The 14,240-nt window shown below is 43.3% G+C and overlaps 1 protein-coding gene across 4 annotated transcripts in view; it reads left to right on the top strand.

Annotated features, from left to right (window-relative positions):
• The window catches only part of AHCYL2 (adenosylhomocysteinase like 2), a 469,222-nt gene that overhangs the window by 253,249 nt on the left and 201,733 nt on the right, over positions 1 to 14,240 (top strand). For all 4 annotated transcript variants that reach the window (XM_085653637.1, XM_085653638.1, XM_085653639.1 and 1 more), the window contains exons 4-5: positions 6,158 to 6,258; positions 12,692 to 12,794. In XM_085653637.1, coding sequence (XP_085509763.1) covers positions 6,158 to 6,258; positions 12,692 to 12,794 — 204 coding nt within the window. The remainder of the gene's footprint in view (positions 1 to 6,157; positions 6,259 to 12,691; positions 12,795 to 14,240) is intronic.

The raw sequence follows: 14,240 nt of genomic DNA, 5'->3' as shown, positions 1-14,240 counted from the left end.
ATGTATTTTCGATTGTCTGCTCATAGAGTATTGAAATATATCAACTAATCCAGTGTTTATGGTTTCTAGCACGGATTAGGTGAAGCATGTGATTTTGCAGGTGATAGTTTAAATGGCACATCATGTGGCTTAACGCTAGAGCGGCCGATTTAGAAGCTGGGGAACCAGGTTCGCTTCTGGAGAGAGGCGCAAGCATCCTGTGATTCTGGGCTAATCACTTAATCTCCCCGTGCCTCGAAATTAATGTGTCCGTCTGTAATACAACTGGTGCTCATGATAGTGCTCTGATACCTTTGGGTCGAGGTCGCGCTATATAAAACGGCACAAAAAAAATTGTAAAGCTGAGAGTGCATGCACTCTTGGAAGTGCTTCAACACACCCTGAAGATTGGTCTACGCCAGATAAAACAACAAGACCTAAAAGCTGCTCTGAGTGAGAGAAATCTTCATTCCGATTCTGGCACTAGTCAATAAATCAAGCTGCCATCATCTGATTTGTCTGTCGACCCACAGTGCATTGCATTCTGCGCTAAAAACTGAGGTTCGTCTCATTTGAGGGGTCCCAGTCTTTCCCAGTCATACTAATTGTTGATGGTGGGCGGATGTGAGGGTGAAGGAATGACAGGTTGTTATTTTCTCTTTGCCATTTGTGTACTTTTTCACCTTTTCATCCATGTGAAGGATTGATGAGGGCACACAATGTTCATGTTACGACAGTTGAAACCAGCCTGCAGCAGCTGTTGATAGTTCTGTGGGATGAAATGATGGGTTGCATTACTTTCTTTCCCATTTGTGTATTGTATGCAGAGAATCCTAAGAAGGCAGAAGTGCAAAAATAAAGTTGCATTTTATAAAAGAATATTTACAATTATTATAAACGGTCTAGAGTCCATTATTCAGCAATATACATAAAAAAAAACGGTGGCGTGAATCAACAATTTTGCTGCTGACTCCGTTAGTTATGATGCTTAACAAATAGTATATACTGTTACAAATAGACGAGTTATAAATGGATAAGGGCGCCATTCACGAAACATCTGCAGGCTTAAGTAAGACGTTGACATTAGCCCTATTCAACCTTCTGGCCAAGAGTTGGACAGGGTCATCCTCAGGACATAGAAAGGACAGAGCCACTTGTTAAGTTCAGTCATTTGGAAGAAAACAAGAGAAGGCTCCACAAAATAGTTGTCAACTCGGGTGGAAAATTCAGCGCCTTGGAATTTTGTGGGGGGTAGAACTGAGCTACATTAGTTACCTGCCACTTTGCACCTGATAATGTATTTCCAGTGCATGTTAATGAATGTTGATAGCGTTTTAAACCCGGTGTGCTATTTACAAAATCTTTGATGCCGACCCTGTATTTTGTGCATCACTACACAAGTGTACTTGCTGCACATTAAATGTTGATAGCTAGACCAACTCAACTTTGGAACTTCAAAATCTTTGCCTAGTAAAGATCACTTTACGGTGCATGTGGTTTAGCATGTGGTTTAGCGGCAGTTTGAAAAAAGCAATCCAATCTTAATGTTTGTCTAACAGTTTTTATTCATGGGTTCCAATGTCTTGACTCTCAAACGTGTAGTTGCATCGGCAGTTTTAGGATTAGTGGATTAGTAATATTTTTGTGCAAATTTTGGTAAATCAGGTTACGTTCTTCATTCCACCTATATCTATCAGATCTCAGTCATCCGATTTTCTTAGTATTCATAAACATTAGAACTTCTTCAACCTTGTATGCTGGAACATGCTCGATTTTTTTTGATGAAAACCTTCAAATAGCCGCAAAATCTTGTCTTGGTACAGAGAAACGTAATTAGGATTGACTTTTGTTTGCCCCAGAAACGGAAAACAAAGTAGGGAATAGTATACTTTGGCATTCCCCATTACATAGAATTTAAACATACCTTTAAGGAATTATCCACTGTTAACAATGCACAGCAGCGTCATTTTGAGACATTCTTCCTGTTTGTATGGTGATGATCCCCGAAGGCAGTACTTCGGATAATATCTTTGAGGTGATTCTTGTGATTTCATTCGGCATCTTACACATCCATTGTTCATCCTTTTATATGGAGGTAGAAAAATTATTTTTCTCTTGTTTTCCAAAAATAATTTCTCAAAATCTTCCATTTCAACCACTATGCTGGTTCTGTTTGGGAACTGTCTCCAGTCAGGTATATATACATTTTGAACAATGAGCCCAGTCTGGGTGCCTAATCACATGGATCCACATCCCTCTGAGGAGTGCAGTGAAATATGTCCGTAAATGCCAGATTAGTGGTTGAAGGACAGATGAAGCTTCCCTGTGAGCAATTCTGGGTTCTTTAGGAAAGAGGAGAGAAAACCAATATCTTGGGGTCTCATCCCTGCAAGTGTGTTGGTAGTGATGATTTGTACACCTCATCATTGCTTGGACACACTGTTAAGCCCTACGGTGTGGTGTCCCTTAGAGAAGGCACTCAATAGCTAAAATTCCCTTTCCCATTTCATATTCCTATTGTTGAGAATCGGCCTTTTGTCACCAGTTCCATTTTGAGTCTTAGGCATCATTAATCCTCCAGAGGAAGAGGTTACATGAATAGAACTCTGTGGACAAGACCTCTGTGGCAGGAAGCTCCAAAGCTCACCTGAGCTGCTGTAACCACTCATTGTGGGATTAAATAGAGCTGTTTAAGGACCTCCTCACTCAAGAATGTGGGCTTTGGAGAGTTCTTTCAATCTTGGATGATCACCTTTGATCTGGTAGTCTGCTCTGCCAACAGTTAGAAGAGCTGTCAGCAGGTGGTCTTGAGGCGTTCAATGTGTCTGCCAAATATCACTTACCCTGAATGCATAGCAGAAGATTAGCAATCTTACTTCGATGCAGATACCCTTTTGGAGACATGCAGATTAGGTAATCAAACAAATTTAGATGAAAATCGAAACTTTGAAGTGCTCTGGTTTAGAGAACAGAAGGGAGCTTAATTGAGAAAATATGATGCTTTATTGGAGAGGCTTCTACCTTCATTCATACACTTGATTGGAAGGGGCAGTAGCACTGACAATAGCACCAGAGCATGCCTTTATTAACGAATGCAGGAGCATCCTGCCAGGGACAGAAAAAAATGTCTGCATCATTTGGAAAGGCATTAGCTGCCAAGAGATAATGAATGGATTCACTCTGATTCCACTGATCCGTGCCCCAGTTGCGAGGGAAACCTATCTGACCATATTTCATATGGGTTCTAGGTAATGTATGGAAAAGTTATAAAATAAGGTTTTGAGGTTTTCCGCCTAATGTTCCATTTTTTTTTTTTTAATAAATTTTTTATTATTTGCAATTTCCTTCTCAACATCATCTCCTTCACAGTTGTTGCATACAATACACAGTTATAAATTGCTCTCCCCTTCTCACGTACAAAATTGTTATGCTGTGCAACCATAAGAGTTTACATTATTATCCATGCTCCTGTTTCCTGCATCCCGCGGACTCTTAGCATTCATCACACCCTAATATCTACTTCACTCAACCCTCCCCATCAACAAAACTACTACCCCCTCCCACCCCCACCCCTACCCCTCCCTCCAGTGTGCTCCCCCAGCAGTTGCCAATCTCAATGTGTCTTGACCTATAGGTGTATGCCTACTATGTGCCTTTGCTGTTGCCCGGCCTCTCTCCCCATGCCACCCAGTGCTCTCCCCTTTTACTGCGCTTCCAGTCCCCGCGTTCCCCCCCTGTGCTCTCTGCGACCCGTGGTCTAGTGGTGGGCCAGCTCATCTTCCTGGTCTCCGTCAGATCTGCGCAGTGCTTCAACTAGCGCTTCCCAAGCTCGCGCCACTTCCAACATCGTCTCTTTCTGGTACCTATGCGCCAGTCGTAGCTGGATCACACTTTCACTCGCTGCCCACTTAAGGAATTCGTGTTTCCACCTCTGCACTCTAGGTCCCTGACTATGCTTCCAATGGCTGGTTATCTCTCTTTTAGCTAATATCAGTCCCAAATCTATGAATTTGCTGGTCACCTTATTGCGTTTTGTGCGCGGAAACCAATGCAACAAGCTCACCGCCATATCCCTATTAAGTGTTCGCTCTGTTGCCAGCTCCAACGCCGTAATTACGTCGTCCCAATATACAGTCAGATTCGGGCAGGACCACAGCATATGCTGAAAGTCCGCCTCTTCTGTTCCACATCTAGGGCAGTCAGCCTTGTCTACCCCAAAGATCTGCTTAATATGCTTCGGGGTCATATACGCTCTATGTAGCACATAAAACTGTATTAGCTGGAACCTAGCATTCCTCGTGCTCTTCCATGCTCTTTTTACTAGCTTGGGCCAAGTAGTGTCCGGAATGCCCCTCCCCAAGTCCTGTTCCCACTTCTCCTTTAGGCGATCCATCGGCTGCCTTCCCTCTTGTTCCATTCTCCTATTAAGGCACGCGACAGCCTTGAAAGTACCAGCCGCCATAGCTACATATTGGCAGATTAACGATGTCTTTGGTTCTGATAGCCCCATCTTCCACCTGCGTTGAATCGCCGCTACTAGCGCCGCGTGCAATAAGTAGTGTCCCCGCGGTAGGTCAAAGCTATCTCGTAAGCTCGAACGGCAATAAGACACCGTCATCATAGAGGTCACCCATCATAAATAGTCCCTGCTCCTCCCAAGTCCACAATGCGGACCAATCTCCACCATGGGGTAGCGCTGTACACGCCCCTATCGGGGGTTCAGGTGCGTAGGGGCACTCCACTCCATGCTTTTTGTTACTCCGAATCCAACAACGTTGCATTGTTCTCTCCTCATTCGTAATAGTATCTCTACGCAGGCGTTGCCCCATTAGGATATAAGAAAGCACATGTCTCGGTACCCAGCAGTTATGGCCCGGGTTGGGCCCTCTAAACATCGCCGCCACCGCCTGCGTGAGCCATTGGAGCTGGGCTGCCAGATGATACCTTTCAAAGTCCGGCACTGCCCAACCCTCTGCTGCCCTGGGGCGCATCATTGTCTAGTGCAACCCGCCTCCTACCGGCCCCCCACAAGAAGTCTCCCACCATCATTTTCAACTGCCGGAACATCGCCCCGGGTATCCATACTGGGAGAGTCCTGAAAAAATATAACAATCTTGGCAATACTATCATTTTGAGCAAGGCCACCCTCCCTGCCACCAACATCTTCAAAGCAGTCCAGAACTCCATACTCCCTTTAATTCTACGGAGTGCCCGACTAATGTTGCCTTCCAGGAGCCCATCTTGTGTATGGTAAATGAGGACTCCCAAGTAGGGCAGGCACTGCGCCTCCCATCGGATCCCTTGCACCTGGGGCAGCGCCTGTAGGTTCGGGCTCACCGGAAATAGAGAAGTCTTAGACCAGTTAACCCGCAGCCCGATCTATTCCCAACAACACAATTACATAACACACCACATACATACAATGCACACCGCATAATTCCCCATCACACCACAAAATATAAACTGCACACCACATAATTAAACTCCACTACATAACACACCACAAAATGCCATACCACATACATAATCTCCATAACTCACAATCTCACTCCACATCATTTATATACACAAAATTCAACACCACATTTCCACTGCACAACACACCAGATACATCCATTTCACTCCAGAACACATAAGTAAAAAAGCTTTACATTTACAACGCTAATAGCAAACTATACTCTAATTTGCAAACCTTCAATCAATTTCACTTTACACCAAAAGCTTTTAGCCATACTACATATCAACAACACAAATCTACAACAAACACAAAAAGTTGAGAACCATCACAAGCACACCTATCGACCGTCCAAACGTTATGGTAGTCTGAAACAAAAATGCTTATAAATTGTTTTTATAATACCTTTCCAGCCACACTGCTCTTCAACATATCGTTAATACATTTGCAAAGCCAATAGTTCTAGCTAAACACTTAAAAGGTCCTAAAGGCGAGACCTATTAACTATGCCAATGCTTGTTCTCCCATTCGATTCCCTTCAGTGGCTAAAGCAGGAGCTTTTGGAGAAATAATATTTAAGGGAGAGAGATTGCTTGGAGTTTTAAGAATTCACTCTCAATAGCTGTATCCTGAGGAGATACAGTTGCAGCGTATCGCCGTTTAATTATTTACCTTTCCAAACTCTAAATACTTGCTTACACTTCTTAATGTTTCCCTTTGCAGAAATGCCTGCCCTCATGGCTCTCAGGAAGCGGGCTCAAGGAGAAAAGCCATTGGCTGGAGCGAAGATTGTGGGATGCACTCACATTACGGCCCAGACTGCAGTAAGTTTATTTATTCTGTTAAAATTATGTGTATTATTCCTATTTAATGCTATTAGTCTGCTTTTAAGAACCTGTGGGTAGAAGTTACTTCAATCCACACATCAGCTAGGATGGTGTTGGTCCAAGAGGCCTTTTTTCTGCATCTTTTTAAACACATTTAACTTTTCAAGATTTAAATCTTCTCCTTTCTGTTCTTCCTCATTTGCTCGTCCATTCCACCATTCTACTCCCATTACTGAAAAAGGCTCCTCCTCCCCCCCCCCCCCCCCCCCCAAAAAAAAGTTTTTTTTGAGGTTTGGATGTGTTTTGATTATTTTTTTTATACCAAATTCTCACAAAATACCATTTTCTAAGTGAATGGACCTAGTTGTGTCTACTGGTCTTTGCACCAATCAGCGCAGGGAACAGTTTCCCTTCTTTACTGGCTGTAAGTGAGTTCTTTACATTTGGAAGAGACATAGCCCCACTTTGCACCAACGCATTTTAGCTTCAGTGCAGTAGCTGACGTTTGCAGATGGTCTTTGCATATAGCTCTAGATTCAGTAAGTTTGTGCAGTAGAGCAGTGAACTATTCTCAGAATGAAGTCACCTTCCTCTGTGACTGTGTCCATTCTGTTTTGCCTGCCATTGTTGACTTCTGGATTTTGAGATATGGCACTTAATAAAAGGCTTCCTCACAAAAGTAAAGCTTTCAGGCTGTACAGTTAATAGAAGAAACAGTTATGCATTCAGTAAATCTGCCCGAAAGCTGTATAAGCTCTACTTCCGGGATTGCTTAAGGAAGTATTGATGTCTTTTGTGCTGATGGAACAGCTCACGTTTAACTAAGTTGTACCTAATTTTCAATCTAATGAAAGAAATAGAACTGAAGAAGTATTAAGGAACTCTCAGGTGCTTTGGTCCTGGAATGGTCCCTTTGGATCCACTTTTTTTTTGCTTTGTCCATGGCATTACATTGACAGCTAGACTAACAGCCAGAACTCTCTTGCAATGTAGACTTTCTTCTTTCCTCAGTAAACCCTAGTTTACCTTTAGCAGAAGTGCTGAGGGTATCAAAGTTTGTTCCTAACACACTCTATATGTCTGCTGAGTTATGTACTATATTGATTGCAGAACATCTTTTAGCTTTACCTACAAATGTTTTATGGCCCAACCACATCAGAAAAAAAGCATTTGCAATGCAATAGGTCTCACATTTGCGAGAGTTTGTGCTATTGGCATTGTAAATGAGATTGCCTTTTATTTATGTGTTGGTTTTTAAGACATACATAAAAGACATTGTCATTTACAGTGCCAATAGCTTAAACACTCGCAAATGCGAGACCTATTACATTGCAAATGGTTGTTTGTAAAAGTGACCCATGCTGCGCTTTCACTTTAATTGCAGGCATGCCCCTTTCTTTAGACAACCCACGTCTAAAGTAAAGGTGCACGGCCACTATTAAAGTGAAAGCGCGGTATGGGGCGCTTTTACACAAAAAAAAGCATTTGTCAAGTTAACAAAAACATTTTTGTTTTTTGTTTTGTAAAAGCACCCCATGGCATGCTTTCAGTAATAATATTTAAAGTTAAAGCACGACGTTGTGATGCCCCATGCCACGTTTTCACTAATCATATTTAAAGTTCAGACGCGATGATTCGGCCCTTTAAAAAAACAAAAAAAAAAAAAACATTAATATAGCAAAGGATGCATAAAGAAAGGCGCGTGTGCTGGTTAAAAAAATAAAAGCATTTCTGGCCTGCAACGGCAGGCAGGAGAAAGTCGTTAAAGAAAATATTGCTCGGAGGCTGTAATTAAAGCCTACCGGGTAACAATGCACGCAAGAGGGCCAGTCCGTATGGGAGGTTACAAGATAAGACAAGGCGCTACTAAGGAGGGACTACTAAGCCCATTGACCTATGAGAAGCCACAGTTTACATACGACAGTGACAGGCGTCAATTAAAAACATGGGCAGAAAATGGGAGGAGCTTCAAGTCCATACCTGAATACAGCATGTCTCGCAGAGCAGCGCATGCACTGTCCAGGCTCGACCTAAAAACTGTCCCAAAATCTGGCCTGACCACAAGATGCAACGTACTTTGAATACATAAAAATTATGCTAATGATAGTCAACAACTCCCCTCTGAATGTGGACCATATTCTACATGCAAGAAAGGTACCACCATGTGGCTTTAGGAAACATTGCTCAGACATTTGCATGACGCTTACTTGGTAATTTGCCATGCATCAAGAGGTGAAAAAGAGGTTCTAATTGGCCAAACAATTCTGACAATATTATTTGGATGCTCTTTTTAAAATACACATCCTCACCACTTTGGGAAGGTGAAGGTATTGCTTTATGTAGCTTGTCTATGTATAATAGAAGACACGTGTTGCAATGAAAAATATTACTTAGCTGTAACATCAGGTTGTCGTTTAATCTGTTACAGTTTCAGATGTAGCCCACCACACTCCCTGGAGGCAGAGCAAAAAAGAGGATGACCCTTTAAAGCAAGGATGTACAGTGTAGTCCAGATAGTATAGGTTCCTGCCAGATACTCAGGACCGCCATATGTAAATGAGTTCTAATCATATCCATAGTATGTACGTTTACTTTATTTGGGTATCCTGAAAAGGTGGCCTAGATCAGGCCCTCTTTGCCCTGCATTAGATACTGCTATTGTAAAGCATGTACTTTTCATGTCATGGGAACTGGCATGTATGTCAGGATGGCGGAAACACAGATTAAGGTGAAGTCTTTGTCCTGTGCATTGTTGACTACATTGTGGCATGTAGATAAGGCCTTCAGGTCATGCCTGAAGCTGATACAGATTTAGAAAGTACAGCTTGTAATATTATGTACCCATAAGTAAAACGCAAAGGTGCTTTCTCTGACATGGTGGAGTTCTTTATCTGATAGAGAAAAATGCAGGGAAAGATTCTGTCAGATCTTGGAGTGAAAAATAACAAGGTCAGCAGTCAAAAAACCTCAGTACCATCGTAGAAATGGTAGTGGCAGAGGAAAACAGCAACAGCAGAGGACATATTTAAAGTTATGTTCACAGTCAATACAGTGAACAACTTACTTTTTGCCTTTTACCCACTCCAAGTGAGGTGTCTGGATACATCCTAGTCATCATGGACACCCTCCGCAAAATGGTCAATTAAATGATCCAGCAGATTTGGCACGATCATAGCTGTCATGTCACAAAGAGTGTGGTTGTATCTCCTCAAGAGGCAGGTTGATTTAAAGAAGGAGTGAGCCAGGCCACATGCCCAAAAATTATTTTTGGCTGTTTGACAAATCTTCAAGGAATTTTCCAAAAGAAGTGCCTTGGTGATTCTAGTTGTGCATGGGTGATCCGTCAAGCTCTGGCAGAGAAAAAGGAGAAGGGGGGGGTCCAAAAAAGTGTTTCTCATGTTAATTCTCATAGGAGCTTTGAAGATGACTTCAGCATGAACCGCTGGATGGAATTACACCGAATTTGGCATAGAGGTAGCTTTAGGGTTCACAGATTACACTTTCGCGCGAAATTAAAGGAAATCCAAATTCATATATCTAGAACCACAAAGCCTTCACAAATAATGACTAGCTTATGCAGAGAACTGCTGAGCGCTGAATGGCTTCCAACACTTTAACCAGGAAGTATTGGCAGCCATCTTAAGGCCTCGGCTTCAGCCGAGGCCCAAAAACAATAAAATGCAAAAGAAAAGGGGGCAGGGTAGGAATACCCTGATGCTGTAGCGTTGGTCCTGAGGTCGGCAGGGTAAATTTTTTTTTTTTTTAAATTCACAGCAAAATTCACTAATATAGGCATCAATAAAAAAATAAAAGTGCGGGCCAGGTCCCGGGGCGTGCTGAAATGTGTTAAAAATGGAGGAGGGTAGATGGGGGTCCCCGACCAAGGGCATATTTATGCCCCGGGGACCACCACCTCCCCAGAGCCCACCACCTCCCCGGGGCTTATGTAAATTATAATGGAGGGGCTTTGCAGATACCCCCTCTCCTCCTGGGGAACACCACAAATCCCCCCCTTCCCAGAGGTATAATTAAAAAAAAAAAAAATAGACGTTGTGCCCACCCCTGGGACATGGCTGTTTGCTTGGCGTGAGCTGTGACAGTGATGTAATTTGAGATGTCATCAGTGATGTCACTGACCAAGTCATGAGTGATGTAATATGTGAGGTCATAAGCAGTGTATTGCGGGAGCGTAAGTTAGTTAGCTCAGGTAACTATAACTGCTGAATTTCACTGGTTTTGCACCAGTGAAATCTGAGCCCAACTATAACATCCCTGTAACCTTTGTGTTTTTAGTGAATTTCTAAGTTTTTTTGAACTAGCAGTCACGTTAGCAGAATGGTGGAGAAAGGGGGCTGGGCCTCCAAACAGCTGTCAGGAATTCTGCTGTGTAGGACTTAAAGGAAGTACCAGGAGGGCTTCTTGGCCCCCAAGGTCCCTCAGGAGTAAAGTGGACTTAATCCCCAACCAGTAGTGCATCAGGAGGTGTTTGCAGGGTGGTGGAGAAAGGGGGGCGTGGCCTCTGAAGATATTTTAGCAATCCCACAGTGTCGGACTTACTGAAGCTAACAGGAGGGGTAGTTAGCCCCCAAGGACGTTCTTGTGGGCCAACTACCCCTCCTATTACCCTCAGTCAGTTACACACAGCAGGATTTCTGAGTTCTGATAGCAGACCATATCCCATTTCTCCACCATTCTGCAAATGCACCTCCTGTTTTGCTCTTGTTTGGAGGATAAAGTCCCCTTCGCTGCTGAGGGTCCTTAGGGGCCAACTAGCCCACCTGTTACTTCCAGTAAACCCCACATAGTGGGATTGCTGAAAGATAGTAGCAGGCCACGCCCCTTTCTACACCACTATGCAAACTCGTCTCCTGGTGCACTACTATTTGGGGGATGAAGTCCCCTTGCCTCTTGAGGGCCCCGGGGGGCCAACTAGCCCTCTTGTTACCTCCAGTAAGCCCCTACACAGCTGGATTGCTCAGAGGCCACGCCCCCTTTCGCCACCACTCAGCAAATGCGCCTCCTGGTGGGCTGCTGCATGGGGGATTAAGTCTACTTTACTCCTGAGGTTCTCAGGAGGCATGGGGGACCTCATCGCCCCCACCAGCAGTGCGCCGCGAGCCATGTTTGCAGAGTGGTCGTGAAAGGGACGTGGCTTCTGACCACCTCTCAGCAATCCCACTGTGTGAGGCCTACTGGACACTCAGCAGCGAAGGGGACTTCATCCCCCAACCAAGAGAGCACCAGCGCTTCGTTTTTCAAAACCATTTTGGCGGGATTCGCAGATCCACTGCGACTCCCGGCGAAAATGTAAAAATAAAAAAAAAACATTTTTGGGCCCTGAAGAGGCCTAGGGGGTCAGGGTGTTTCTACCCTGCCCCCTTTTCTTGTTTTTTCGCCTTTAATCTTGTGACTCGGTTCACCGAGTCACTAGATGGCTGCAGACACTTCCAGGTTTGAAGTGTTGACAGCCAATCAGATTTCAGGCACGAGATCGGAAGAGTTCACGGGTCCACTGTGGCCATGATTGTATATCTGAGAAATCTTTAAATTTATCAGGAACTATTGAACAGATTTACACCATTTGTCAAAAAGAGTGCTTTCTGGACCAAGAGCTACCTTTTTGCCAAATTTGGTTTAATTCCGTTCAGCAGTTTGGGCTGTAGCTGTGTCTAAAGTTTCCTATGAAAATCAACATGGAGAAAGTGTTTTGGGACCCCCACTTTTTCTCGGCCTCCTCTCACCCGGAAACTTTCAACACAGCGGCTGAAGTGAGTGGCGTGTTAGTTTTGAAAAGTTTTGAAGTCGTCCAACAACGCCAAAGATGATATTGGCAAAAGAAAAAACGGTTTTCCTATAGAAACGAGGTTATATATACATAAAAATGTTCCGGGGTCCCGCATAGGCATGAATATTCTATGTTTATGACTTCAGTGAGGATACCTATGATGTATAACCAGGTTTCCAAGTAAGCAATATTTTTCTTTGCGTGTGTGCACATTCTTGTAAACATAGGGTCAGCTGTGCTAGTCAAAGCAAAAAATATTGTACAGCATTTGAATTTTAACTAGGTTTTAAGTTTCTTCCTTCAAAATGTGAGCAGAGCTTCTCTTTAGGATATGAACTAGCAAAACTATACAGTTGAAAAATATTTTAGTTTTGGGATATACGGAGGCAATCCTAACTAGGGACGAGTACTGGCATAAGTTATTTGTTTTCTCATTTAGTTTTATTTCCTGCAAAGATAGCTATGAAAATACTTTTGTATTTATCTTTAACTGTTGAATTCCCGTCACATAGTGTGGCAAACCATAGTCCATATTGCATAAACAGTTGCATTGTATGTAGCTTGGATCACAGTGCTGGTCACATATCTACTGCAGATAAGATGCTCACCAGTAAGTGTTACTCAAAAGGATTTTTCTTTCTCCAGGTGCTGATTGAGACTCTTGGGGCACTGGGAGCTCAGTGCCGATGGGCTGCCTGTAACATTTACTCCACACTGAATGAGGTGGCGGCAGCCCTGGCAGAAAGTGGTAAGGGATTTCACTTGTTTTCACCATCAAGCTTTTGGTTCTACTCCAGAGTACTAAGAGGTTACATTAAGGCATAATGATAATTTTAATAGGGTTTTATTAATCATATAACCTCCTCATTCTTTCAGCATGATTTCTTCTGCCACCTGTGCTCCTTTCTTTTTACTTTTTTTTTCTTTGTGGAGTGGCCATACTAGAAGGATATCATTAAAAACAATGTTCAAGTGTGTCATTCCATAGTATATGCTTGTACATTTTTCTGTCACATAAAACATTTGCAAACTCTGCAAGCAAAGTATAACAAGCATTTGCAATGCAATATGTCTCGCATTTACGAGAGTTTGAGCTATTGGCATTGTAAATGACAATGCCTTTTATTTATGTGCTGTTTTTAAAACAGATAAATATAAGAAATTGTCATTTGCAATGCCAATAGCTCAATCTCTCGCAAATGCGAAACCTATTAAATTGCAAATGCGTTTGGCGCCTGCGCTATACATTTTTTTAAAAAAGCATAAGGAGAGAGCTGTCCTGCTTGCAACAAACAGGACAAAGCTATTCGAGAAAATAGTGCTCAGAAGCTGTAATTAAAGCCTACTGAGTAACGACACACGTAACACGTCTTGGGAGATTACAGAATGAGACCAGGCAGTACTATGGAGGGACTACTAAGCCTACTAAGCATGCGCTGCCCAGGCCTTGACCTAAAAACCAGGGTGCCTGTGCAGAAAACACTTAACAAGGATTGATAAAGCTGGAGATCACGAGGCATTAGCAATCAGGGCAGTGGGCCAAAAGGATGGTTTCGGTTTACAGTATCAGTTCGAATTCCTCCCATTCTGGCAACTGATGGGGTGGGGATATCGTCCTGCACCCAAAAATAGGTGCAACTGTATTCCAAGTGGCCCATCTCTTCAACATGCATACACACAGATCTGCAGTTCGAGCCGTCATCACTCTGCATGCTGGGAGTTTTATCCCATGCGTAAAACGGTAAAAGCAAAACTACAAACATGCAATTTACAATTGGTTAAAAAGTCAGAACTGGATGAACACGTCCCAGATGACATCGGGCCACCTAGCAACTCTGCAATCGCCCGTTTTAGGATGGTTCTGGTGTTCCTATTTAATGTGACACCGATAGTACTTCTGCATATGGGACCGGGCATAACCGTAAATTCATTTGTGTGTGATAGGCATTCTTTCAACTCAATATAAAAGTGCGGGTAATGGCCGTTAGCTCGTTTATATCACATTACTGAAAGATCAAAAAGGGTCTTGTAAAGGGCGGCTGCTAGCCATAGGGCGCCCTGGCACTCAGGAACCAGCTGAGCCCATGGAAGAGATGGACCTTAGAGTGACAGATGGAGCAACCAAGTTTTGGTGTTTGGGTGTATGGTGGAGAAGAGTGCCAACAGATCTACTGCTAAGGATGAACAGGCCCCT

This window comes from Triturus cristatus, chromosome 4_1, assembly GCF_964204655.1.
Source record: "Triturus cristatus chromosome 4_1, aTriCri1.1, whole genome shotgun sequence".
In the NCBI taxonomy this organism is placed as follows: Eukaryota; Metazoa; Chordata; class Amphibia; order Caudata; family Salamandridae; genus Triturus; species Triturus cristatus.
The sequence above is the reverse complement of the archived record's forward strand: the minus strand, read 5'-3'. Positions and strand labels throughout refer to the sequence as shown.